The sequence below is a fragment of the Lepidochelys kempii genome, chromosome 7, assembly GCF_965140265.1.
Source record: "Lepidochelys kempii isolate rLepKem1 chromosome 7, rLepKem1.hap2, whole genome shotgun sequence".
In the NCBI taxonomy this organism is placed as follows: Eukaryota; Metazoa; Chordata; order Testudines; family Cheloniidae; genus Lepidochelys; species Lepidochelys kempii.
In genome coordinates this window covers 52,820,926-52,848,896 of record NC_133262.1, presented here as the reverse complement: position 1 = coordinate 52,848,896, position 27,971 = coordinate 52,820,926, and the positions used below count along the sequence as shown (strand labels likewise).

General features: G+C 46.6%; 2 protein-coding genes across 13 annotated transcripts in view; one reads left to right on the top strand and one right to left on the bottom strand.

The window, feature by feature from the left end:
- Positions 1–167: 167 nt before the first annotated feature.
- On the bottom strand, positions 168–27,673 carry LOC140914590 (uncharacterized). 9 transcript variants are annotated; one of them, XR_012159908.1, is made up of 6 exons: positions 26,586–27,673; positions 12,513–12,727; positions 8,019–8,126; positions 6,920–7,423; positions 4,661–4,881; positions 168–3,333 (listed from the first exon to the last, which is right to left on the bottom strand). XR_012159908.1 is itself a non-coding variant. In XM_073352759.1 (2 exons), the coding sequence occupies exon 2, from the start codon at positions 21,470–21,472 to the stop codon at positions 20,810–20,812; it is 663 nt and encodes a 220-aa protein (XP_073208860.1). In that variant the 5' UTR covers positions 21,473–24,501; positions 26,586–27,673; the 3' UTR covers positions 19,989–20,809. The 9 variants fall into 9 exon arrangements, 1 of the variants encoding a protein (XP_073208860.1); XR_012159906.1 differs by lacking the exon at positions 8,019–8,126; XR_012159907.1 differs by lacking the exon at positions 8,019–8,126 and having other exon boundaries at positions 4,661–4,841.
- LOC140914588 (zinc finger protein 2-like) overlaps positions 26,367–27,971 on the top strand; it is a 50,135-nt gene continuing 48,530 nt past the window's right edge. For 3 of the 4 annotated variants that reach the window (XM_073352756.1, XM_073352754.1, XM_073352750.1), the window contains exon 1: positions 26,367–27,012. The gene's annotated coding sequence lies outside the window, so the exon portion shown is untranslated. Of the gene's footprint in view, positions 27,049–27,971 lie in introns of all 4 variants that reach the window. The other variant, XM_073352751.1, reaches the window with a different exon arrangement.

Genomic DNA, 27,971 nt, shown 5'->3' with positions numbered 1-27,971 from the left:
CTCTCCTTACAGTGTGTATGGTAACACCCATTGTTTCATGTTCTCTGTGTATATAAATCTCCCCACTGTATTTTTCACTGAATGCATCCAATGAAGTGAGCTGTAGCTCACAAAAGTTTATGCTCAAATAAATTTGTTAGTCTCTAAGGTGCCACAAGTACTCCTTTTCTTTATACCAAATCACTCTCCAATATACATACTTTCTACACTAAAACTTTGGTGAGTTTGTTCACCAACTAACACAGTGGTTTTCAATCTGTGATCTTATGTTCTTATTGTCCGCAGACCATGTCTAACGGGTCCATGAAAGGTTGTCATTACCATAGAGCAGGGATTTCACCTGTGGTCCGCAGACCCTGGGAGTCCGCAGACTCTGTCTAAGATTTCCAAAGGGGTCTGCACCTCTATTTGAAATTTTGTAGGGGTCTGCAAATGAAAAAAGCTAAAATACTGAGCTAAAATACTCTGTATTATTTCCAAAATACAACTATCCTCAATACACAGATCCAGTTCTTGAAAAATCACACTCAAGTGCACAAACATTAACCCTGACCACAGATTTCTAGGCAGTAATAGCACATTATAGACTTTAAAAGGAAAAAAGCCCTTGTGCTAAGGTTGGAGTTCAGGGGTAAAATTCTCTCCTGATGAAACTCTACTGACTTCAGCTCAGTTATGCCAGCAATGGTTCTCAGGAAAGGGTGGGTGCGGTGGGTGGATGGGTGCTGGAAGTGAACAGGAGTTTGCTTTGGAGGTACGGAATGTGATCACATTCAGTTATCCCATTGTGAATATACTAAGGCATGTGAATTGCAATGGTTTGGAGGTTAATGTTTTAATTGGCAATTTCCTTTATTTTTACCAATTGTGTTGAAAGGGAATTTCCTTGAGCAAACTTAATTCTGATCTAATGAAGTGTTTTGTGTGAGAATTTAAATAATCCTGAGAAGCAAGCCTGAGGCTGGGTTTGGTTGAAGCTGCAGCCTAATGAGGAGAATAGGAACATGATGGGAATCTGAAACAACAACTGTCTGAGGAAAATGAACAGCCATTGGATTAAACCTCCCTGCCGTGAAATGGAGAAGAGTAGAATGATCTCTGCAATTCACCCTGCTGGGAGAGAGCAGAAGAGCTCATCATTTTCCTCTATCAGACCCATTAATGTCAAAAACGTCTTATCCTCGTGGTCAAACCGGTCCCTGAAGACAATGGAGCAGATGACGGAGACCGCATGGGTGAGGAAGAGGGTGAGATGAAAGGGCCGCTCGGGACCAAAACAAACACAGAGTCCAGTTTAAAAAAACATACGTGGCCTCAGCGTCACAGTCATTGGGGTTATGGGAAGTTCAGCGTCTCACAGCTCCAGCCCAAGATGGGGACTGTGGTGTGAGACAGGGCTTCCCCCACCCCCACTCTTATCTCTCCTACCTTAAGTTTAAAAAACCACCCAAACACACACACATCCCATTTTGCAGGGAATCAGTTTCACTCTGCCTCCTCGGCTGTTCTCTGCCAGACACGCTCTAGTCTGACCATCAGTCCCTGTCTGACCTGCTTGTCAGGCATGGGGCTGTTTTCATAGAAAGGATCCCACTCAGAATCAGATCCTGCTCAGAGAGTATTGCCTGAGCCATTGCTCTGCGTGGCTGTAGCGTCTTTTCAAGCTCTTATAATGCAGCACTTTCCCTTTTGATACTGCCAGCCTGGGCTGTGAGTAGTAAATACATTATTGTTGTGCTGCTGAAGGAGTACATGCTCCCAGCACAGCAGCCAAGTGGATGGGTCTGTTTTGCGTGTCTCTTCTTCAACACCAAATAGACCCCCACAACTGTCTGCTGAGCTTGAATTTCCCCCTTTCATCAGCAATATTTCAGCCTCCTTTTCACATTCTCCCTTCTGCACAAACATAAATAGCACACTGGTCTGCCATTCAGAGCAAACCAGTTGGTGCAATGTTAAGGAGACTTGTCTTCAAGAGTTCGCCCCACTGACCTGTACACCACATTACTCAGGGGGAAGAATGTTCAGAAACAGATTTAGTTCACCTTTCAGAAGGTTCAGTGGGTGCTTCCCCAGCACCAAACTCTAATCATGTCCTTTGATGCAGTCAGGATCATTTTTGTCACTCCTAACAGTAACAACTGCCCCATTGATTCATGGAGCAAAAATGGCAGCATCAATGTATCTGCCTCATATACATACACAGGGTTAATGAAGGATCTCCTGGCGTTCCCTCTTCACACAGACCATTCTTCCAGGCACAGACAGCTGAAAAGGTAGCCATTAATTTTGCACCAACACAGTTTTCTCTGTATAACCGAAACTGTTCCATGGAGTAGGTGAACCACGGTTGCTCAGATGAAAACCAGAAAACAATTACAAAATACATGAAGCTGATCCCCACCATGTGTATGTCTGAGCCTTTCCACCAGGAAATGGGCCTGTCATACATATAAAGGGAAGGATAAAACCCTTTAAAATCCCTCCTGGCCAGAGGAAAAATCCTCTTACCTGTAAAGGGTTAAGAAGCTAAAGGTAACCTCGCTGGCACCTGACCAAAATGACCAATGAGGAGACAAGATACTTTCAAAAGCTGGGAGGAGGGAGAAAAACAAAGGGTCTGTGTCTGTTTGTATGATGCTTTGGCTGGGGACAGAATAGGAATGGAGTCTTAGAACTTAGTAAGTAATCTAGCTAGGTATGTGTTAGATTATGATTTCTTTAAATGGCTGAGAAAATAGCTGTGATGAATAGAATGAATATTCCTGTCTGTGTGTCTTTTTTGTAACTTAAGGTTTTGCCTAGAGGGATTCTCTATGTTTTGAATCTAATTACCCTGTAAGGTATCTACCATCCTGATTTTACAGAGGTGATTCCTTTACTTCTTTTAAAAGTCTTCTTGTAAGAAAACTGAATGCTTTTTCATTGTTCTAAGATCCAAGGGTTTGGGTCTGTGGTCACCTATGCAAATTGGTGAGGATTTTTACCAAACCTTCTCCAGGAAGTGGGGTGCAAGGGTTGGGAGGATTTTGGGGGGAAAGACGTGTCCAAACTACGTTTCCCAGTAAACCCAGATAAAGTTTGGTGGTGGCAGTGGAAATCCAAGGGTAAAATAATTTTGTACCTTGAGGAAGTTTTATACTAAGCTGGTAAAAGTAAGCTTAGGAGGTTTTCATGCAGGTCCCCACATCTGTACCCTAGAGTTCAGAGTGGGGAAGGAAACTTGACAGGGTCTCCTCCTGGATCCACTCCTCAATGCTCTTCTTCTCCATCCCGAAATCCTTCAGGGTACTGACAGCAAATCAGTGGAGCTCCCGACTGCTTGAAATAATACTTGGGAAAAGGGAAGGAGAAGAGGAATAAAACTTAAATCAACTACTTTTGCCTAAGTATGGTTACATTGTAAGTACTCTGAAATTTAAACTACTTGCAGCTTAATGCAGAGAAAGGGAAGCTGGAATAACAGTATCCTATACCTTAACCTCATTGTACTTTCATTGCCATTACAATGAGTATGCAAACTAAGTTCACTGTAGTTCCATTGGTTATCATGCCAAATTGCACCAGCTTTAGTCTATAATAGAATGTGAGCTGTCATGTTAAGTGAGAAAACAGGCTGTTGGTATAGGAAAGTAGTTGTCTGAATGAGACTTTTTTCCCTTTTACTTCTGATTACAAAAATCTGAGTAAAGTACATGTTCTCACACATCATAAAACTAAGAAATACATTGGGACATAAATAGGTGGGTAAAGTTTGTATTGTTCTAATAAAAGAACTGTGTAATTGCATAGAATTTTCATTGTAACTAAGGTAACTAAAGGAAGGGATTTCCCCCCTCCCCCCATATGAATATTCTAGGTATAAGAACGATAGTGTAGTTAGTGCAAAGATATTGTGGCATATTCATCTATCAGAAAGATAACTCCAGTAGGGTTAACGTAACTGCAGAAGGTTCACAAACTCAATAGTTCTGTGAACTTTTCAAGCCCTTAGGATAGTTGGAATTTCATTGCAAATTCCACTGGGTTTGCCCACCACTTGATGCTCACAGAATCATAGAACCATAAGTTTAGAAGGGACCAAAAGGGTCATCTAGTCTAACTCCTGCCAAGATTCAGGATTCATTGTGTCTAAACCAGTGGTTCTCAAACTTCACATAGCATGCCTCTGAGTGTGACCCCCCCCCCCCCCCCGTATAAATTAAAAACATAGGTTTTTAATTTAATTCAATTTTAATTTAATTTCATTGTAATGGGGGCTCAGGCTGTCAGCCCCACCAGGCACAGACTGACAGCTTGCAACCCCCAGATAATAATCTCGCACCCCCTGCAGGCTCGTGACCCCTAATTTGAGAACCCCTGGTGTAAACCATCCAAGACAGATGGCTATCCAGCCTCCTTTTGAAAACCTCCATTGAAGGAGCTTCCACAACCTCCCTAGGCAGTTTGTTCCATTGTCCTACTGTTCTTACAGTTAGGAAGTTTTTCCTGAGATTTAATCTAAATCTGCTATGCTGTAGTTTGAACCCATTGCCTCTTGTTCTGCCCTCTGTGGTAAGAGAGAACAACTTTTCTCCATCTTTTTTATGGCAGCCTTTCAAGTATTTGAAGACAGCTATCACATCCCCCCTTAATTTCCTCTTTTCCAGACTAAACGTACCCAGTTCCTTCAGCCTTTGCTCACATGGATTGCATTCCATCCCTTTGATCATCTTTGTCAGTCACCTCTGGATCCTTTCCAGTTTCTCCAAATCCTTTCTATACATTGGTGACCAAAACTGGACACGGTACTCCAGCTGAGGCCTAGCCAGCACCATGCAGCACCACAGCCCAGTCTGAGCCTAAATATATTGTAAACACTGGATCATACTTTCCACTGAGCTGTCAAAGTATAACAAAAAAGGACCAACAAATTTTAACATTAGTCAATTAATTAGTTGGTTAATTAGTTAATTGAGAATATTAGTGGATTTCATAACAAAGGGATAAAGGAGGCTGTGTGCAGCTCTGCCAGTCCTAGTCAGGATTAGTACTGAGTAGCAACCTTGAATGCATTGTTTTCCCTTCAACATTTTGCATTTTGGATCTCATGGTTGGTCTTACTCTGTGAAGAGCAATAATGAAGCATAAAATCATAGATTTCAATGCCAGAAGGGACCACTGTGATCATTTAGTCTGACCTCCTATGTAACACAGACCAAAGAACTTTCCCAAAATAATTACTTCTTTTAAGAAAATATTCAATCTTGATTTAAAAATTGTCAGTGATGGAGAATCCACCATGACCCTTGGAAAGCTGTTCCCGTGGTTAATTTCCCTCACTGATAAAAAAAAATTATGCCTTAATTTCAATTTGAATTTGTCTAGATTCAACTTCCAGCTGCTGGCTCATTAGACCTTTCTCTGCTAGATTAAAGAGTCCATTATCAAATATTTGTTCCTCATGTATGTAGTTGTAGACTGTGATCAAGTCACCCCTTTACCTTATTTTTGTTAAGTTAACTAGACAGAGCTCCTTGGATCTATCACTATATGGCATGTTTGCTAATCCTTTAATCATTCTCGTGGCTCTTTTCTAAACTCTCTCCAATTTATCAACATCCTTCTTGAATTGGGGCACCAGAATTGGACATAGTATTCCAGCAGCAGTTACACCAGTGCCAAATACAGAGATAAAATAATCTCTTTATTCCTACTTGAGATTCCCTTGTTCATGTATCCAAGTATCACATTAGCCCTTTTGGCCACAATGTCATACTGGGAGCTCATGTTCAGCTGCTTATCCACAATGACTCCCAAAACTTTTTCAGAGTCACTGCTTCCCAGGATAAAGTCCCCCAGCCTGTAAGTATGGCCAACATTCTTTCTTCCTAGATGTATTAAATTTAGACGTATTAAAATGTTTATTGTTTGTGCCCAGCTTACTAAGTGATCCAGATGACTCTGTATCAGTGACCTGTCCTCTTTGTGATTTACAACTCCCCCAATTTTTATGTAATCTGCAAGATTTATTGTTAATAATCTAAATACTCTAATGCTGCAGAACAAATTTCTGCAACATCCCTGGTTTTTCAGTCCTTGAAATCATGAAACAAAAATGAATGTGAATAGATGAGAAGTTAATGTATATATTAGTATATACGTATATTATATCTGGAGCACCTCTGACACCTGTAGTTACAGTGTGCGTTTATGCTGAAAAATTATTTAGAATGGCACCTTTTACTCAATAACCCCACTCCCCGGGCATATTCAGTCAGATCTGCTGACTGTAATGACTAAGATAAATTGTTACTTCTTTTTGTCCATTTTTACCCAGCACAACCAAGACTGACTGAGCAATAGTCTGTTCCAACCTGCATATTATTAACAAAATTGTTTACTTTTAAATTGCAATGAGTGACACTTGAGCATACTTACCAATGGCAATGGGGTTACACAGATGTTATAAGGGCATAATTAGAAGATCACGAGGTTGTACAGAAGAAGCCTGTACCTTTACCTTGAGCATTACCTGACCTTTAAGTGGTGTATTATTTATTATTTGTATTGTGGTAGCATCTAGGAATCCCATTCATGGACCAGAGTCTACTGTGGTCGGCACGGTACAAAGAAAGATCAGAAAGATGGTCTCTGCCTCAAATGTTCTTATAATATCATTGCGGGGGGGGGGGGGGTATTGTTTTTGTCTAGGAAATGTAGCTGTTTGAACCAAGGGTCTCATAATAATAACACTTTGCAGTCACACAGTCATTAAACAGTGAGCTCATGCATTTCCCACTGTTTAATTAACCACAGTTCAGTTCTATTTTGAGACCTGACTATGAAAAAATGACTCCTCCTTACTCCACAGATCAGCCCCTTGGTGTATTTATTCATAGTCATATCAGCTGATTTAATGAAAGCATTACACTCTTACCTCCTCTATAGTTTGGGGCAAGTTCTCAGTATTCAGCTGCATCATGTTCCCTATGATGGGAAAAGCAACAGGATCAGGTGGCAGGTTTCAGGGTGGAAGAAGTGTTAGTCTGTATCAGCAGAAACAACGAGGAGTCCTTTATTTGGGCATAAGCTTTCATGGGCTAGAACCCACTTCATCAGATGCATGGAGTGGAAAATACAGTAGCAGGTATATATATACACAGTACATGAAAAGATGAGAGTTGCCTTACCAAGTGGAGGGGTCAGGACTAACGAGACAATTCAATTAATAGTAGAATACCAAGGGAGGAAAAATCACTTTTGTAGTGGTAAGAGGTTGGCCCATTTCAAACTTTTGACAAGAAGGTGTGAGTAACGGTAGGGGGAAATGAGTATGGGGAAATTAGTTTTTGTAATGATCCATCCACTCCCAGTTTTTATTCAGGCCTAATTTGATGGTGTCCAGCTGGCAGCTTCCCAGTTCCAGACATCTTTCTTCATGCTGAAAAGAAAAGAAGGCTAGAGATACAAATCACCAGGAAAATAGTTTCGGGTAGCTGTGTTAGTCTGTATCCACAAAAACAACAAGGAGTCCGGTGGCACCTTAAAGACTAACAGATTTATTTGGGCATAAGCTTTCGTGGGTAAAAAACCCCACTTCTTCAGATGCATGGAGGTATAAAATAGTTGTTGCTCCCAGAGGTTCCATTGCAGAATGTAGCAATTTTTCTGGGGTCTGACAGGGAATTGACTGGTGTTTCTGCAAAGGAGGCACAAGCCAACTAGCTAATAGGAGCTCTCATGTTGCCTTGGTAAACGAGATTAGCCCTTGACCAGCAAAGGAGACCTCACATACTGTACGGTGCAAAAGGGGGTGTATGCAATTAGCCAATAGCAGCTCTCAGGTCCTCTGGGTTAACAAGATTATTCATTAAGTAGCAAAGGATACCTAATATAACCAAACAAGAAATAAGCTTTTGAACTTTTATTTGTATAAGTACTGTTTTTTCCTCTCCAAACTTTTCCCCCTTATTTAACCAATCACTAAGGACAAAAGTAATCACGATATGAATCCATCTCATTCTGTCCAGACTTACATTCAATTATTATTAGAGTGGGTTGAAACTTGGAATTTCCATTCTGCAGGAAATTCCCATATATCAAAATGTCCGTTGTCCCAAATAAGAAGGAAAAGTCAAACTTTCCTGCAAAATGAAAATTCAAATATAATTTGTTTTGAAAATACAAATACTTTGTTCTGATAAGGTCGGAGCACTTCATTTCAACTTTATTATATACATTATTAATTATTATTATAATAGTCAAAATGATCAAGTTGCAACAAAGTGCTTTGACCTTATAATATCAGACACTTTGACCTTATCAGAACAAAACATTTTAATATTTTTTGTCAAAAAATTCAGTGTAATTGATATGTTCCCACACAAGTGCTCCATCTGAAAACTTTTAACCAGCTGGTATAGCTATGCCCACATAGGCCTGGTGGTGTAGACATTTAGATTGTAAATTCTTCTCGACCAGGCACCTAGCACAATGGGGCCCTGACCCATGACAGGTGCCTAGATACTACCAAAATAAGAAGAACTGACCTTGGGGATAACATATTGTCTGAACTGGGTGTTTCTCACTGCAGCACATCTAACGTTCACGGGGACAACAGAGAGGAACCTCGATCTCATGTAGCGTGAATGCAGGGTATCTGGCTTTGATTTGCTATGCAGGGAATTTGTGTTTGGCCAATCACATGGCCAACCTCTTAATGAATTTTCTCTGTCATTAAATGAATGACATTTAAGACAATTTGTAAAGAACATGCTTCCAAGCAAATTGCCCAATTTTTTGCCACTTTGTCTGTAAAATATCTGCTTAGGCAGATGCAGACAGGCAACAGTACAAACCTGACTAATTTTATGTTATAAAAGATACTATCTATGATACCTACAACAAAGTGCCAACAATGCAATTACGGGGCAGTGATATGACTCATGCCTGGCTATATTACACAGGGGCGGCGAGTTATATGGGCTCGTGGTGCCCATGCTCCAGCAATATTCAGGGCCCGGGGGCCTGGCTCCACCAATGTTTGGGGCCAGGTCTCTCTCTTGGCCCCACCTGCTACCCCCACGGGCCTCCCCCAAGCGTCCCTGCCTGCTCCCTGGGCAGCGGGCCCCCTGCAGCTCCATGCTGCGTTCTGCTGTGCCAGCTCCTGGCATCAACTGCTGCCACAGGGTCCTAGCACCCCCCAACCACTAGTGCCAGGGCAGGCTGACCCAGGCTGACCCTGATCCTGCCCTTCCACCTCAGATGGACCCTTCCTTTTTCTGGCAGGACCCTCCACCAGCACAGGGGGCCTCCCTGCCCGCAGTCACCACTCCTGCCCCACGCTGGGCAAGGGGCAGCTCCATCCCCCACCCTCAGTGAGGCTACAGTGAGGGGCAGCAGCACGGGAGGAGGCGCACATATGAGGGCAGAACACCCCCCATACCCACCACAGGTGAGGCAAGGGGGCTTCCTGGACCTGAGAAGGGCCCTAGGAGCAAATGCAGTGACAGTGGTGTGAGGTGAGTGTGCTGCCAGGGGGGAGAGGGAGAGGCCGGTGGGGGGAGGGCTGGGGAGAGTCCGCCTCTTTGGCCCTAGCCAGGGACAGCCTGCCTGCACCCCGAACTCCTAATCCCTAGCCCTGACCCACCCCAGAAACCACACCCCCAGCCAAAGCCCTCACCCCCCCCCACACACACCCGAACCTTCTGCCCCAGCCCTGAGCCCCCTCCTACACAGTAAACCCCTCATCCCTGGCCCCATCCCACAGCCCTCACTCCCGCACCCTAACCCTCTGCCCGAGCCCCTCCCACACCCCAAACCCTTCAAGTCCTCAGCCCCACCTCAGGGCCCTCACAATTTTACATTATTTTAAAATATATATATCAGCTTACAAGGCAGGTGTGCGTGTGTGGGAGGGGACTTGGACCTGTTCTGGGCACCACCAAAAATTATACAAACCTGCCGCCCCTGATTATTACAGAATAGAGCACAATGTGATGTCATTGCCCATGCACATAAACTGCTAAGCAAGAGAGTCGTGAAGCACCTTGCTCAAAGCCAAATATCAATGTGAGCTTGGAGGAAGCCCATGAGATGGGAATTTGCTGCAATTTGAATAGCTTACAGCGGGGATCTGTAACTCAAATCACCACAAGGGTCACATGAAGACTAGTATATTGGCCCGAGGGCTGCATCACTGAAAACTTTTCATACAATGATACAAAAGTATAGTCAAAAATGAAAAAAATGAAGAGTAATATAGTATGCTATTAAAAGTCAATGTATTAACTTTTTAAAAACTATAATGCGAAAAGTCAGTGCTAATTTTGACAGTCATTTAATTTTTGGCCACTTAGCTTGCAGTGCTTTGCCTCAACCAGAGCACCAATATTAGGATTCAGAGTGGTAGCCATGTTAGTCTGTATCAGCAAAAAGAATGAGGAGTACTTGTGGCACCTTAGAGACTAATAAATTTATTTGGGATATATATATGAACATGAAAAAATGGGGGTTGCCATACCAACTCTAACGAGACTAGTAAATTAAGGTGGGCTATTATCAGCAGGAGAAAAAAAACTTTTGTAGTGATAATCAGGGTGGCCCATTTCAAACAGTTGACAGGAAGGTGTGAGTAACAGTAGGGGAAAAATTAGCATGAGGAAATATTTTTTAGTCTGTAATGACCCATCCACTCCCAGTCTTTATTCAAGCCTAATTTAATGGCGTCCAGTTTGCAATTTAATTCCAGTTCTGCAGTTTCTCATTGGAGTCTGTGAAGATTTTTGTTGAATAATTGTGACTTTTAGGTCTGAAATTGAGTGTCCAAGGAGGTTAAAGTGTTCTGCGACTGGTTTTCGAATGTTATAATTCTTGATGTCTGATTTGTGTCCATTTATTCTTTTGCGTACAGACTGTCTGGTTTGGCCAAGGTACATGGCAGAGGGGCATTGCTGGCACATGATGACATATATCACATTGGTAGATGTGCAGGTGAATGAGCCCCTGATGGTGTGGCTGATGTGATTAGGTCCTATGATGGTGTCCACATTCCATACAAAAAACTAAAATAGGAGAATTTTAAGACTGCACAGTTAATCACACATGCCAAAACTGGGGTTACACACACAACTTTTTCTCTGGCCCTTTGAGACTATGTGTTATTTTGTAATCTTTTAATTACAGGGTCAAGTACTGTTTTTCATACAAGATATACCTTTTTTCTACACCCTTAAATTGTATAGCATCTCACAGTGATTTTTCAACTAACTTTTATTGCATTGTCACAGTAGCCCACTATATGCTTACTAGGAAAGGACTTGCCACTTAGCCACTCAAGTTTATGGTAAGTATGAGTGAGGGTGGGCAAATGTGTGTTGTGATGGGAAGCTGTGTTGATTTGTGCTTGAGTTATGTTGTGCTGGGAGATTTTGGTTGATTTGTGTTGGTGGCAAATAAGGGGTGTGTGCTGGGGTGAGGGGCTATCTGTATTTGGACTTGCTGGTTGTGTTGTTGTGTAGGTGGTTGTGCTGATATGTGAGGTGGCAGCTAGGCACAAAGGTGTGGCAGTTGGGCCAAGTAATCCACCATCTTTGAAGTCTCCCTCATACAACCAATGAAACTGTAGCATGCAAATTATCTATTGAGTAAGGGTGGTGATTGGTTGAGTTATCTCTGATATCACAATGGTCTAGTACTCCTGGCACAGCACAGATACACACCTTTCTGTAGTTGTACACCAATTGTCAAGTCAAAATAGCTGAGAACTTCAAAACTGGTTGGTAACAGACTGCAAAACCCCCACTCCACCCCTTCCATGAATCCCCGCCCCTGCCCCATCTCTTCCCACCCCTTCCCTGCCCCCATTCCAACCCCTTCCCCGAAGTCCCTGCCCCAACTCCGCCCCCTCCCTGCCCCTATTCCAACCCCTTCCCCAAATCCCCACCCCGGCCCCACCTCTTCTCTGCCTCCTCCCCTGAGCGTGCCACACCCCCGCTCCTCCCTCCTGGAAAGTCCTAAGCACCACCAAACAGCTGTTTGTTGGTGAGAAGCACTGGGAGGTAGGCAGAGGAGTGGGGATGCAGCATGCTGGGGGGTAGGAGGGGTGGGGGAGAAGGGGAGCTTGACTGCTGGTGGGTGCAGAACACCCACTAATTTTTCCCCGTGAGTGCTCCAGCCCCGGAGCACCCATGGAGTCGGTGCCTATGGCAGGCCTCAGGAAATAACTCTGCCGAGTGTTTGAGACCCCTGGCCTAAAGCATAGGCAGAGCTTTGAGTCAGACCTTTTCATGGTCCTGACACCTACAAGCTGATTAAATCCAAAGATGAAAGGACTTTGCCTTTATTTGAGGGGAAGATGCCCGCCTGCCAGCCCTGCAATGGGAAGGTACCTGTCATCTACAGAAGAGGAACAGCTCAGGTAGTGCCAGTGCAGGCTTCTCTTGCACAAACACACACATCCCTTCCCCCTGAACACTGCTCTGGGGATGATCCCTTGTGCCGTGCAATCCCCACAGCTCCACAACACTTACAATTAGCTGTGTGTGCCAGAGTGCCTGTGTGTGTTAACCTTCAGTCCCTGGGCATTTCAGCAGGATCAGGAGTCCATGTTTCAGGGTGGGGCTGGTTGTCCCTGTTCCCAAGAGGAGTAAGGCTAATGTGCTTCTTACCAAGTCACCGACATGAAACACCAGCTGGCTGTTCTGTGGAAATGCATGGGACAGCCTTGTGATTGTTGGCTTTAAACCTAGAGGAATTTATCCCCAAGAGCAAAAAAAAAGTCTTATTTTCTCAGCAATATGTAGCCCACTCTGACAGGGTGGCTTGCCCCTTGTGGACTAGATGTCTGGGGCCAGCCAACCCTGATTACTAAGGAAGCACACCTGAACAGGGTTCCCCCGGGTCCCACACAAAGAGCAACAGGAAGGGGTGGGGGGGTAGTTGAGAGAGATCAGAGACTACTAATAGTGAGTAGGCTCCAGCAGAGAGTCCTGGGGCTGAGACTGCAGGGAATTCCTGCAGAGAGCAGACTGGGGGCAGATGAGAAGCTCTGCAACTGTGTGTTTTGTTTTCTGTCAGTAAATTAGACCCTGGGAGAAGGGGCATTAACAGAGGGGAAAAGCCTGTGTGGAGTTTATCTCAGGAGCCCCTTGAAGGGGGAAATGGAACTGGTTTGCAGGGCTGCCCTGTGTTCGCTCAGGGATGCCATGGCATGGCAACTTGTTCAAACCCACCTAAATCTGGTGGATACTCTATCATTTCTGCAGTGCTTTGGAGCACTGCTCAGTGTCCCCATCCTTGTTTTTAAACAGGTGAAAATTGGAGCATGACTGTAACCAGGTTAGTTTTCATATTTTGCTGTAATTTTAACCTCACGCTGGGCAGCATGGTAATGTTTGGGCTACAAGCACTCCTTACTCTGTGTCTTGTATGCTATTTACCTGAAGCATTTAATGAAAATGAAAACTGAATGCTTACATATATATATTAGGGCTGTCAAGCGATTAAAAAAATAATTGCGATTAGTTGAGTGATTTAAAAAATTAATCGTGCAATTAATTGCACTGTTAAACAATAATAGAATACCATTTATTTAAATATTTTTGGATGTTTTCTACATTTTCAAATATATTGATTTTAATTACAACTCACTTTATTTTTGCAAGTATTTGCGCTGTAAAAAAACCAAAAGAAATAGTATTTTTCAATTCACCTAATACAAGTACTGTAGTGTAATCTCTTTAACATGAAAGTTGAACTTACAAATGTAGAATTATGTACAAAAAAATCTGCATTCAAAAATAAAGCACTGTAAAATTTTACAGCCTGCAAGTCCACTCAGTCCTACTTCTTATTCATCCAATTGCTCAGACAAACAAGTTTGTTTACATTTTCAGGAGATAATGCTGCCCGCTTCTTGTTTACAATGTCACCCAAAAGTGAGACCAGACATTGGCATGGCACTGTTGTAGCTGGCATTGCAAGATATTTAAGTGCCAGATGTGCTAAAGATTCATATGTCCCTTCATGCTTCAACCACCATTCCAGGGGATGTGCGTCCATGCTGATGTTGGGTTCTGCTCAATAACAATCCAAAGCAGTGCGGACTGATGCATGTTCATTTTCATTATCTGAGTCAGCAGCAGAAGGTTGATTTTCTTTTTTTTGTGGTTCGGGTTCTGTAGTTTCTCTTTTAAGACTTCTTTAAGACTTGCTCTTTTAAGACTTCTGATGGCATGCTCCACACCCCGATCAGATTTTGGAAGGCACTTCAGATTCTTAAACCTTGTGTCGAGTGCTGTATCCATCCTTAGAAATCTCACATTGGTACCTTCTTCGCATTTTGTCAAATCTGCAGTGAAAGTGTTCTTAAAATGAACATGTGCTAGGTCATAATCCAAGACTGCTATAATATGAAATATACAGCAGAATGCAGGTAAAACAGGGATGGGGACATACAATTCTTCCCCAAGGAGCTCAGTCACAAATTTAACTAATGCATTATTTATTTAACGAGCGTCATCAGCATGGAAGCATGTCCTCTGGAATGGTAGCCAAAGCATGAAGGGGCATATGAAATGTTTAGCATATCTGGCACATAAATACCTTTTAATGCCAGCTACAAAAGTGCCATGCAAATGCCTGTTCTCACTTTCAGATCATAGAATCATAGAATATCAGGGTTGGAAGGGACCTCAGGAGGTCATCTAGTCCAAACCCTGCTCAAAGCAGGACCAATCCCCAATTAAATCATCCCAGCCAGGGCTTTGTCAAGCCTGATCTTAAAAACTTCTAAGGAAGGAGATTCTACCACCTCCCTAGATAACGCATTCTAGTGTTTCACCACCCTCTTAGTGAAAAAGTTTTTCCTAATATCCAACCTAAACCTCACCCACTGCAACTTGAGACCATTACTCCTTGTCCTGTCCTCTTCTACCACTGAGAATAGTCTAGAACCATCCTCTCTGGAACCACCTCTCTGGTAGTTGAAAGCAGCTATCAAATCCCCCTTCATTCTTCTCTTCTGCAGACTAAACAATCCCAGTTCCCTCAGCCTCTCCTCATAAGTCATGTGTTCCAGACCCCTAATCATTTTTGTTGCCCTTCGCTGGACTCTCTCCAATTTATCCACATCCTTCTTGTAGTGTGAGGCCCAAAACTGGACACAGTACTCCAGATGAGGCCTCACCAATGTCAAATAGAGGGGGACGATCACGTCCCTCGATCTGCTCGCTATGCCTCTACTTATACATCCCAAAATCCCATTGGCCTTCTTGGCAACAAGGGCACACTGTTGACTCATATCCAGCTTCTCGTCCACTGTCACCCCTAGGTCCTTTTCCGCAGAACTGCTGCCTAGCCATTCGGTCCCTAGTCTGTAGCCGTGCATTGGGTTCTTCTGTCCTAAGTGCAGGACCCTGCACTTATCCTTATTGAACCTCATCAGATTTCTTTTGGCCCAATCCTCCAATTTGTCTAGGTCCCTCTGTATCCTATCCCTCCCCTCCAGCGTATCTATCACTCCTCCCAGTTTAGTATCATCTGCAAATTTGCTGAGAGTGCAATCCACACCATCCTCCAGATCATTTATGAAGATATTGAACAAAACCGGCCCCAGGACCGACCCCTGGGGCACTCCACTTGACACCGGCTGTCAACTAGACATGGAGCCATTGATCACTACCCGTTGAGCCCAACAATCTAGCCAGCTTTCTACCCACCTTATAGTGCATTCATCCAGCCCATACTTCCTTAACTTGCTGACAAGAATACTGTGGGAGACCGTGTCAAAAGCTTTGCTAAAGTCAAGAACCAATACATCCACTGCTTTCCCTTCATCCACAGAACCAGTAATCTCATCATAGAAGGCGATTAGATTAGTCAGGCATGACCTTCCCTTGGTGAATCCATGCTGACTGTTCCTGATCACTTTCCTCTCATGTAAGTGCTTCAGGATTGATTCTTTGAGGACCTGCTCCATGATTTTTCCAGGGACTGAGGTGAGGCTGACTGGCCTGTAGTTCCCAGGATCCTCCTTCTTCCCTTTTTTAAAGATTGGCACTACATTAGCCTTTTTCCAGTCATCCGGGACTTCCCCCGTTCGCCACGAGTTTTCAAAGATAATGGCCAATGGCTCTGCAATCACAGCCGCCAATTCCTTTAGCACTCTCGGATGCAACTCGTCCGGCCCCATGGACTTGTGCACGTCCAGCTTTTCTAAATAGTCCCTAACCACCTCTTTCTCCACAGAGGGCTGGCCATCTACTCCCCATGTTGTGATGCCCAGTGCAGCAGTCTGGGAGCTGACCTTGTTAGTGAAGACAGAGGCAAAAAAAGCATTGAGTACATTAGCTTTTTCCACATCCTCTGTCACTAGGTTGCCACCCTCATTCAGTAAGGGCCCACACTTTCCTTGGCTTTCTTCTTGTTGCCAACATACCTGAAGAAACCCTTCTTGTTACTCTTGACATCTCTTGCTAGCTGCAGCTCCAGGTGCGATTTGGCCTTCCTGATTTCTTTCCTACATGCCCGAGCAATATTTTTATACTCTTCCCTGGTCATATGTCCAACCTTCCACTTCTTGTAAGCTTCTTTTTTATGTTTAAGATCCGCTAGGATTTCACCGTTAAGAGAAGCTGGTCGCCTGCCATATTTACTATTCTTTCGACTCATCGGGATGGTTTGTCCCTGTAATCTCAACAGGGATTCCTTGAAATACATCCAGCTCTCCTGGACTCCTTTCCCCTTCATGTTAGTCCCCCAGGGGATCCTACCCATCCGTTCCCTGAGGGAGTCGAAGTCCGCTTTCCTGAAGTCCAGGGTCCGTATCCTGCTGCTTACTTTTCTTCCCTGTGTCAGGATCCTGAACTCAACCAACTCATGGTCACTGCCTCCCAGATTCCCATCCACTTTTGCTTCCCCCAATAATTCTTCCCAGTTTGTGAGCAGCAGGTCAAGAAAAGCTCCCCCCTAGTTGGCTCCTCTAGCACTTGCACCAGGAAATTGTTCCCTACGCTTTCCAAAAACTTCTTGGATTGTCTACGCACTGCTGTATTGCTCTCCCAGCAGATATGAGGAAAATTAAAGTCACCCATGAGAACCAGGGCATGCGATATAGTAGCTTCTGCGAGTTGTGTATGAATATGAGTATGTGTATGCATGTGTCACAAACAATGCAGCTGAAGCCTGCCACCTACCAGCAGTGACCCCAGCAAACGGCCCCTCCGGGCTGCTGCCTGCAGAGAGCCAGCAGGTGCCACTGGGCTGTGCCCGCCAAGGAGTAAGTAACCGAGGCAAAAACCACAGCCAGTCAGCCAGCCAGGTGGAGGGGGACAAGGGGCTGCACAGTGCCCTACCTGCCCTAGACCCTCCCTATTTCCTAGAAAGTCAGATATCAAGGATTGTTTAATCTCCCTTCCAGGCACATAAAAGGGTGCAGGGGGCACACCAATGGGTGACTAGTAGTAGGGAGAAGGCAGGGGTGAATGAAGGACAACTAGAACAGCCTTCATGAAATATAGAAGATACTTAGAGAAAGTTTTGTCAGTTTCAGTCTCTGCACTCTGCAGGACACTGACAAAACAAGAAGAGATCTGAAGTCGTGCCCCTATGTCCTAAGGATATTTCAGGTGTTTAATTCAATATATAAAGAGGGTGGAATGAAAACTATTATTTCTTTCAAAGGAGGCACAGTAATTTCCCTGACTATCCAGTTTTCCCCTCCTATCCCTTTGTGGTTTTGTCTATCGGGCTATTTGCTTTCCCTGTGAATCTTTCGTTGCTTTAGCAAAATTCCTTTGCCCAAAATAAACCCTGATCGTCATGACACATCTTCCCACCACGTTCTTTGTGGGTTTTTTTAAACAGTAACATTTCAAAGAGGATCTGCAAGCAGTTTGGGCATCACAACCATGATCCTCTGCTGGGGAGGGAATGGGATAGATTTGAACTTGGAAATGGTTCCCGATTTTGATTGTATTTTTTGTGTATTATACTATTGGAGATCCCCTCATCCAGGGGGCAGAAAAGAACTGCCCCTGCCTTCATCACACACACACCAACAACTGTGAGTGAAATTAACAAGGATGCCAGAAATGGCCCCTAATCCCACGGGCTGAACCGCGGAGGGAACAGCTGAGTTTAAACAGTCATTATGCAGGTGGAAGACGTCCTGGGCAGGCTTCTCCCTCAGCCAGTCCCCTTGCTCCCCACCACAAGCTAGAGGGGAGCCACTGCAGAGTGCCATGCACAGGAAGCACAGAACCTAGCTGCGGTCTGCAGCTGGGCCGGAGGAGGAGAGGGAGAGAAACAACAAACAAATGTGACAGTGCGTTTCCCCTTTCCAAGCTTTTATTAGCTATGAGTTTAAGCTGTTTGTTATGCAGCCAAAGGAGGTGAAAGTTTGCCAGTACTGAATATTCCACTTTCTTGCCGGTACGCTGCTGCACTTTCATCTCTGGATCTACTGAGTGTGTTCATCCTATTTGTATGTATGTATCATTCTTGTATCTGAAACTAGAAATATGAAGTATTACTCTGATGTCCTATCGTAATTATGCAAAGTGTGGGCAATTAATGGTGGCTTAGCATCTTGATGGCTCCCATTGACTAGGACAATTGGGTGTAAATGGTTTATTTACCTACAAGCCTTCTTGTGGACCTGAGGGCCAGCCTGTGGGTAATGAAGAATGAGGTCTTACAGTGACATGTGACAATGTCACCTCGTACTGGAATCCATCTTAAATCTGGTACTTTTCCATTTAGAAGGAGGGATGGGGACCCAGAGAGAGACAAAGGATTCCCGCCTTGTGCCAAAGCCATAAAATGGGGTGGAACAGAACAAAGGAGGCTGCAGTCATGAGAAATCCCCTACCTACCACCTGCGCTAGAACAAGAACTGTACTGGGGAGAGGACTGGGCCCAGACTAAGAAGGCACCTAGTCTGTGAAAGAAGCTTATTGAAACAACTCTGAGGGTGAGATTTACCTGTATTCAGTTTCTTAACATATTAGACTTAGACCTGCGTGCTTTTGCTTTATTTTACTTGGTGACTTACTTTGTTATGTCTGTTATTACTTGAAACCACTTAAATCCTACTTTTTATTCTTAATAAAATCACTTTTATTATTGAACCCAGAATAAGTGCTTAATACCTGGGGGAGCAAACAGCTGTGCATATCTCTCTATCAGTGTTATGGAGGGCGGACAATTTATGAGTTTACCTTGTATCAGCTTTATACAGAGTAAAACAGATTTATTTGGGGTTTGGATCCCATTGGGAACTGGGTGTCTGGGTGCTGGAGACAGGAGTACCTGCTGAGTGGTTTTCAGTTAAAACCTGCAGCTTTGGGGACGTGGTTCAGACCCTGGGTCTGTGTTGCAGCAGGATTGCATGTCTGGATCAACAAGACAGGGTTCTGGAGTCCCAAACTGACAGGGAAAACAGGCTCAGAGGTAGTTTCAGCATGTCAGGAGACAGTCCCTAGGGGGTCTCTGTGACCGAACCCATCAGACAAGCGAGATGATGTTTGTCCTAACTGTGATGTCCTGGAAGGCCATCCTCGAGGTGCAAGATCTCCCTGCAGCAGCGTCTCCACAGGTTTTCTTCAAGCTGCTTTTCCTATCAATGCTGTTCATCTGTGAGACCCTGAAAGCACTGAGGGTCTTCTTAGAGGCTGTTACCCGATGGGCATTCCATGGAGCAGCATCAGGTTTTTGTGGAATCGGCAAGAGAGCGATCATCTTCTCAGTCTCCCCTAGGGTCTCTGAAGCAGCATGAAGATTTTCTTTTGAAGTCGTGGCAGCAGATTCCATCTTCAAAGCGGTAGTCTTCCTCAAGATAGCAAGTCAAGTCTTCTAGAAGGTATACTTTCTGCCTCAGTAATTAAACTGATAAGAACAGATTTAAAATTTGTATTAAAACTAATGTTAAAAAAATTATATAATACATTGGTTGAGAAAAGAGTGTACATCTGAGTAGAGTGCTTAGATTATCCACAAATACAAAGTTTGTTTTTAAAAGTTTTATGATACATAGAGTACATAATCAGCTATAACTCAAATTTAGGTGAATAGATTTAACAATTCAGTTTACATAATAGAATCCGAATACTCGAGTACATCACTCATGAAAAGCTGTAGAAAGATTTGGTTGTGGAAAGCAAAATATATCAATGCATGGAGATTGTCCCTCAGTAATTGAGAATTAGGTTGGTTGTCCATTTAGAAAATATAATCCATGAGGAAAGTATTTGTTACTTTCCTGACTGCACTTCTCATCTGCACTCCAGCTCATTCCTCCTGGTATTGCCGATGTCTGGTGATATGTTCTATGTAGATGTCCCTCGACCCCCTGATGGTGTCTGACACCATGAGTCGCCGCATCAGCCAAGCGTAGTGTTGACCAATTCCACATTCTCTCAGCGCTCACTCATTACTGGGGTCCCATACACCTAAGACTCCGACGATCAGTGCGTGTCTGGACCTGGTAACAATGAGCTCTCAAGGTTTCGGCCAGAAGGGCATATTTCTCTACCTTTCGAGCTTGGGCATCGTGAAAGGCTGGGGTCCTGTTCTCAAACGGCACTGTGATGTCCACCATGATGATCTTCTTCCAGTCCTCATTGGTGATGATGATGTCCAGTCACAGTTGGTTGTTGGTTCTGGGGATGGTGGAGTTTACGGCAACCTTCCCCACAGGTGGCGGGATGGCTCTGGCCAGGCAATCTTGGATGGCATTGTGTCACAGCTGCCAAGCTCTCGAATGGGGCTTGCAGCTACACAGGACATGGGGTAGCGTCTTGTTGGCGTATCTGCACTTCCTGGATCACTAGTCCTGATTCCCGTGGCAGACGGCTCTGTTCAGTGGCACGCAGTTGAGCTGGGCCCTGTGGATGAACCTCCAGTCAGCAAATTGGGTGAAGCTGCCCTCGGGGAGGAAGTGGTTGCTGACATCACACTTGCACGTCACCTCAAATGCCTTGCCCTGGTCCAACTTCCTTTTCAGGTTTTCCACGTATTGGCAGCAGGTGGCATCCTTCAGGGTCCTCTCCAGCATGGGTCTAGCTCTTGGAGTGATGATAGTGTGATCTGTATTCTTCACCTGTGGCACCAGGTCTCCAAGCTCCTGGAGTTCATTGCACCACATCCAGTGGCAGCCACTCATGTAGTCCAGTCCAGTCGTGTAGCATTGCAGGCACGAGTCCAGAGTGAAGCAAAGTCTCCCGTCTCTTCCAAATTCACCTTCCAGCAAGCCGCTCAGGTAGGTGAGGACATATTGGTTGGAAGGGGTCCTGGTGATTCGCTTCTTGATGGCATCCTGCAGAGCACTCTCCGTGATGTTCCTCACCATGGCATCCGGGCACGTCAGAAGGTGGAAGGTGTGAGTGATCATGGTAACGTTGCACAGATCACCTGTTAGAGGGATGTTGGCGCCACCATGCATTTGCGAGATGTACACCAATACATTGCTGGCTCTCTGAGGAAGAAACATTCACTTCTTCACCAGCTGCCAGATGGTGCTGTCTGCCTTGTTCAGAGGTACCTTTGCCATGGCAGATAACCTTAGGATGAATGAGATACGGGGCATCAGGAAGGTATTCAAGGCATCAATCTTCTGCCACGGTGCCAGTAGAGAGGAGTCGCTCCTGGCCACATCTCATAGGATCTCCGTGATGGTATCCTCAGGTGTCTGCTGGACATGGAAACCCCTTGGCGTGCCAAGATGTTGGTATGCTTGCCCATCTTTGAGGAAAATCATGGGTTCACCCTGGATCTGAAATGGTTTCTCCTGGACCGAATCCCTTCTACTGCCATCGATATGCAGGGATGCACACTTCCTGGCATTGAAACGGAGTCCAATCCAATTGGCAGCCTGGCTGGTGATGTCAAGCATTTGTTGGAGCCTCTCAGGGTTGGCTGCAATCAGGACCAGATCGTCTGCATAGGCCAGGATATTCACTCTGTTGCCGTATAGCTCAAAACCGCCTATACCTCTGGAGATCGCTTGAATGGGCAGCTCCATGGCTAAGTTAAAAATGATTGGCTCAGGGTGCAGCTACGGATAGGAATTTCGGGTGTCTCTCCTTCCATGGAGCGGGTAGTGGTGGTGCAGCCTTCATACAGTTCCTGGACCACTTGGAGAAAGTTTTCAGGTATCCTGAACTCTCGCAGCATGTCAAAAATGTGCTGGTGGGGCATCGATCCAAAAGCATTAGCCAGGTCAAGCCATGCTATGGCAGTCTGAAGAACAAAGTTGTGTTCACAGCAGCCTTCGCATGACATGAAGCCTTTCTGGATGGAGCTGATGGATCCTCCGTTCACCAATCAGTCTGTGATCCTAGCCGCAAGGCAGCTGGCATACAGTTTATACATGATGGAACAGAGAGATGGGTCTCCAGTTGTTGGGGTCGTCTCACTCGCCTTTCTTGTAGACGAGCACTGTCATCAACTTCTTCCAGAAGCTGGCAGTATGGCGGAACCATTTGCATTTGTTGAAAATGGCAGTTAGTACCAGGCAACCAGGGTCTCATTTTTTCAGGAAGTTGTAATGAATGCCATCTTTTCCTGGGGCTGTGTTTTTGGTCTTTGTGAGTCTGGTCACTATTTCCTGTGATGTAAAGTCTTGTTCCAGGTCCTCTGCATAGTCAACCCGGGGTAAAGGATGAAGGCACTCTGGACACTTTGCGTCGTTCTGAGCTACATGGTCAAAAACCCCCTTAAAGTACAAGAATAGTCTCTTGGACAGGATTGCGCAGCAGGATGAGGGCCCCCTAAGGATCTCTCTCATAGCTTTAGGGTGGCTTGACTGCTAGAGCTCCGGAATGCTGCTGCTGGGTCACAGCGGCGACTGATGTTCTTCTCCTGGCTTCCCTCATGTTGTTGTGGGTCTGTCTGGATGCAGGAGCTCTGTGCGCAGTCGGTGTGTTCTCCTGAGTTCCCTACCTCCCAGATACAATTTCTGCAGACAGATCTTTAGTGAGTTTGTCTACAAGGCAGTCAAAGTCCTCGAAGGAGGCTGTCTTCACTAACTCCTCCATCCAAGCGGCTTGCCATGGTGTGGCGGCCCTCACCATGGGCTGTTGCTCTTCCGGCTGCTCAAATCTCCGCAGGCTCAAGATGGAAAACTGCTGTGGGATTAGCCTGTTGCTTTTTTCCCTCCTGGTGTTGAGAATTGCATTTGGCCGGATCTTCCAGAACAAGGGCAGCATCTTCCCTTATGGATTTTAGGGCAGCACTGGTCCTTTTAGGAAGGACAGTTTTAGAGGCAGCGGGTGGGTGGCCTGTGACGTAGTGCTAGCTCTTCCGACTACAGGATCCTGTGAAGTTACCTGTGGAGGGGTGCTGACCCTTCTGACGATAGCGTTGTGATGGACGTACTGCAAGGAAGCACCAAGCCGTCTGGAGATGGAGTTGCCTTGCATAAGCTGCAAGGGAGTGCTGATCCTCCTTTTGGCAGTATCCACCTTAGGGATTTTTGAGGAAGCACGTTCTCTTTCTTTTTCATGATGTGGCTCTATGGGAGTTGGCTGGGATGCAGTAGCCGGAGTGTTTGGGGAGTTGGAAGCCGGAGCTGGAGCAGGTAGTGTTTCTGCTTTCAGAGTAGAGATGGGGTGGCGGCAATATAGACTGGTAGAGCTGAACTCTTCCAGTTCAAGATGTCCTTTGAAGGTGACTTGATGAGACTTACACTTCTTCTGCATCTCGAAAGGCAGGTCACAGAGGGCACATCGAAAGGTGATCCGCTTGCTATGGATTCTCTTGAGGTGTCTGCTGAGATTGCCAATGTACTGAAATCCTCCGCCTGGATAGCAGAAGGGGCAGAGGAGCATGTCTGTAGGGAGGGGATACTGGAGATAGATGCAATCATTCTCCTTTCCTTCTCCCTCTGTTGGATTGGCTTCAGTCATATCAGCGGATTCACTAGATGGTTCTGGTTGCTCTGGGAGAGTAGTATGGAGAGGTTCGACTGGGCAGGCATCTAGTGAGATGTTGCAGTCCATCTGGGTGGTTTCTGAGGAGACGCTGGTCTTCCCAGTTGAGGTACCTTCCAGCACAGCAGGACAATGACCGGCATGAGGATCCTGGGCAGTGGAGGAGATGGGATAAGTTCTTGGGGCATCCTTGTCCTGAAGAGCAGGTGAGATGATGTTTGTCCTGGCTGTGATGTCCCGGAAGGCCGTCCTCGAGGTGCAAGATCTTCCTGCAGCAGTATCTCCACGGGTTTTCTTCAAGGAGATGCTGCTTTTTCAATCGATGCTGCTCATCTGCGATGTCCTGGAAGCGTTGAGGGTCTTCTTAGAGGCTGTTCCTGGATGGGCGTTCTGTGGAGCAGCAGCGGTCCAAGCGGCAGTTGAAGGTTTCTGTGGAATCGGCAAGGGAGCAATCATCTTTTCAGTCTGTCCTGGAGTCTCTGAAGCAGCATGAAGATTTTCTTTTGAAGCAGCAGCAGTAGAATCCATCTCCAAAGTGGTAGTCTTCCTCAAGATAGGGACACAGTGAGTCTTCTAGAATGTGTAGTTTCTGCCTCAGTAATTAAATTGATAAGAACAGATTTAAAAATTTTATTAAAGGTAATGTTTAAAATCAAAATTTACATTTGTTAAGAGGGAAGGTACTGGACACCTGGGGTCAGGCTTGAGTTATGAGAGATTACAAGTATCAGTTACAAGGTTCACAAGATACATACATAGTAAATAACCAGCATAGACCCAGATTGGGGTGTGGGAGTTTTTAAAGAGTCAGTGAATAAGTGATCTCAGGTATGCCACCCATTAAATATATTTAGAGTCCAAGTCAGGGTTGGTATAGTGAATAGGTACATGGGTGAGGTGCATCTCTTGGTTTGTCAGGGGAGGAAGTGAGTTATTTCCCTGACCGGCGGTCTTATTTACTCCTCCTAGTACTGACGGCGTCCCGTGATGTTCTCCGTGTAAATGTCTCTGGACCACCTGATGGTGTCGGACACCATGAGCCGTCTCATGAGCCGGGCATAGCGCTGACTGACTCTGCATGCTTTCAGCACTGGCTCATTGTGAGGGTCCCACACGCCCAAAACTCCCATGACCAGGGCGTGGATCTGGATTTCGTAGCCCTGGTTTCTTAGGGTGTCAGCCAGCGGGGTGTATTTCAACACCTTCTGAGCTCGGGCCTCATGGAAGGCCAGGGACCTGTTTTCAAATGGCACCGTGATGTCCACCATGAGGACCTTCTATTTTCCTCATCGGTCATGACGATGTCGGGTTGCAGTTGGCTGTCCGTTCCAGGGATGGTGGAGTCAATGGCGATCTTTCCCAGGGATGGCGAGATGTCTTTCACCAGCCAGTCCTGGATGGCACTGTGGCGGTGCCACCAGGCTCCGGAGTGGTGCTTACAACCACACGATTAATTTTTTTTAGCTAATCGCGTGAGTTAACTGGGATTAATTGACAGCCCTAGTATCAGGGTTTGTTTGCTTTGCTATCAGAATGAGCTGCTCTCCCAGCTTTCTCCCATGGGTAGCTCATTCTGACGGGTGGGATCGCTGCAAGGTGCTGGTTCTCAAACTTTTGTACTGGTGACCCCTGTCACATAGCAAGCCTCTGAGTGCAACCCCCCCCCTAAATTAAAAACACTTTTTTCTATATTTAACACCATTATAAATACTGGGGGCAAAGCAGGGTTTGGGGTGGAGGCTGACAGCTCATGCCCCCCCCCATGTAATAATTTTGCAACCCCCAGTTTGAGAACCCCTGCTGTAAGGTCTAACTCTGAAGTATGCTTACCCCTGACAGGCTTTTTAGAAGAATTTTATGATAAGATACAGTATAGATCAGGAGGGAGCAAACTTTTTGGCCCGAGGGCTGCATCGGGTTTCAGAAATTGTATGGAGGGCTGGTTAGGGGAGGGGGTCATGGCCCTCCCCCCCCGGACTCCTGCCTCATCCAACCCCCCCCCCCGTTCCCTGACGGACCCCCAGAGCACCCCATCCATACACCCCCGCTCCCTGTCCCCTGACCGCCCTGGACCTCCGCCCCAACTGCCCCATCCAACCCCCCTCTCCTTCCTGACTGCCCCCCTGGGACTCCTGCCCCATCCAATCACCCCTTCTCCCTGTCCCTTGACTGCCCCCGGAACCTCCGCCCCATCCAACCCCCCCCCCCTTCCTGACTGCCTCCCAGGACCCCTGCCCCTATTCAACCCCCTGTTCCCGCCCCAACCCCTATCCACATCCCCGCCCTCCGAGCACCCCTCCGAACTCCTCTGCCCTCTATCCAACCCCCCGTTCCCTGCCCCCTGCCCGCGCTGTCCGGAACACCAGTGGCCGGCGGCGCTAGAGCCGGCACCGCCGCGCAGCACAAAGCACAGGCCAGGATCTGCGGCTGCGCTGCCCCAGGAGCTCACAGCCCGCCGCCCAGAGCATTGCGCTGGGGGCGAAGTGAGGCTACCGGGAGTGGGGACAGCGCGGGAGGGGCAGGGGGCTAGCCTCCCCGGCCAGGAGCTCAGGGGCCGGGCCGGGCCGGATGTGGCCCGCGGGCCGTAGTTTGCCCACCTCTGGTATAGCGTATGACTGTATATTTCAACCTTAATTCACAACCGAGCATATACATTAATTTAAAGATAGGCACCTAGAGACGTAGTTTTATAGTTCATGGCTGCTTGCAGCTTAGACCCTCCTCCGTGGTCTCCTTAACGGTGCCCTTTTTCTTGTCTTGGGCCTCCAGCCGGAGAGAGCCCCCTGGCCCAGTCAGCGCTGCTACATCCGGGCTGGTGCTGAGGGCATAGGAAGGGGCTGCAGCAGCTGAGAGCAGGAGCCGGAGAGGACAAAGACAGCTCGATACTGCGTAGCTCTGCCCAGGACGCTGCTGCTTCCGTGTGATCTGGGAGCCTGGGCTAAGCCGCTGCTGCTTCCCCGGGTCGGGGACCTGCATTAAAGCCTCCTGTGCCCCAGCCTGGCGTTTCTCCAGCGGGAACTCGCCTCGGGCTCTGCCGACGCCAGCCCCTGAGCCGGAGACTCCAGCGGAGAGGCCTCGGGGACAGCGCTGGGAGTGGCAGGTGGGTGAGTGCCTGGCTCTGGGAGCTCGCGGCCCGGTAAGTGTTCGTGCCCCCGCGGGCAAGGTCGGAGCTGGGTTCGCCTCAGTGAAGCCACTGCCCTGGCTTTGCACCCAGCTCGGATCCGCAGGGCCCTTAAAGTGGGGCGGAGCGGGGCGGGGAAAGAGAGCGGGCCCCGCGGGGTGAGGGGAGAGGAAAATAAGCAGCGTTGAGGGGAAGGGGGAGAGAGGGCGCAACGGAGTGGACTGAGCTCTGGCCGCAGGCAGGCCGTGCCCGGGGAGAAGGGCAGGTGGTGGGGGAAGGGCTCCAGGCAGACCCCCTGCTCTCGCGCCTCTGACCTTTGGCCGATTTTGCCCCATTTTCTCTCTCCTCTTCAAACGTCCGTTTAAATTCTCATCCGAGTTGGGCCATATCCCCACCCATTTTATCTGCGGCCCTTTGCCCTCACTTAGGTGGGAAATTGTTGCCCTGAGTCATTCCCCGAATGGGAGTGGGGGTTGGTGGGTAGCGGTGGGAGAGCCTGAGACACGCTGCCTCAGGGGTGGGGAGAGGGTGGCCATTTTTTGCCATTAACAGGGCTTGGAAGGGACACAGCAATGGGAGGCAGGAGCAAGTTTCTCCACTGAAGTATCGGCTCCCAGCTGCTGCCCCTCCCCCTCATCCACCCAATGCACCTTCCCCTGTCTCTGCCCCCTCCCCAGGGCCAGGAGCCTGCCCGCTCCACATACATCTCCAAAGCAGCTTTGCAAAGGGCTCTCTGCTGCCCAGGTGAATGGTGGCGGGAAACTACTTTTTCTGTGAAAAGAAAAGGAGGACTTGTGGCACCTTAGAGACTAATAGATTTATTTGAGAATAAGCTTTCCTGAGCTACAGCTCACTTCATCGGATGCACTTTTTCTGTGGTTATTGAACTTCCATACACAGTCCTCTGAAACTTTCCCTCTAATTATTAAATATCCCCC

What these genes read in the sequence shown, in the direction of transcription:
- LOC140914590 (XM_073352759.1), bottom strand. Translation starts at nt 21,472, where the DNA reads ATGTTTCTTCCTCAGAGAGCCAGCAATGTATTGGTGTACATCTCGCAA.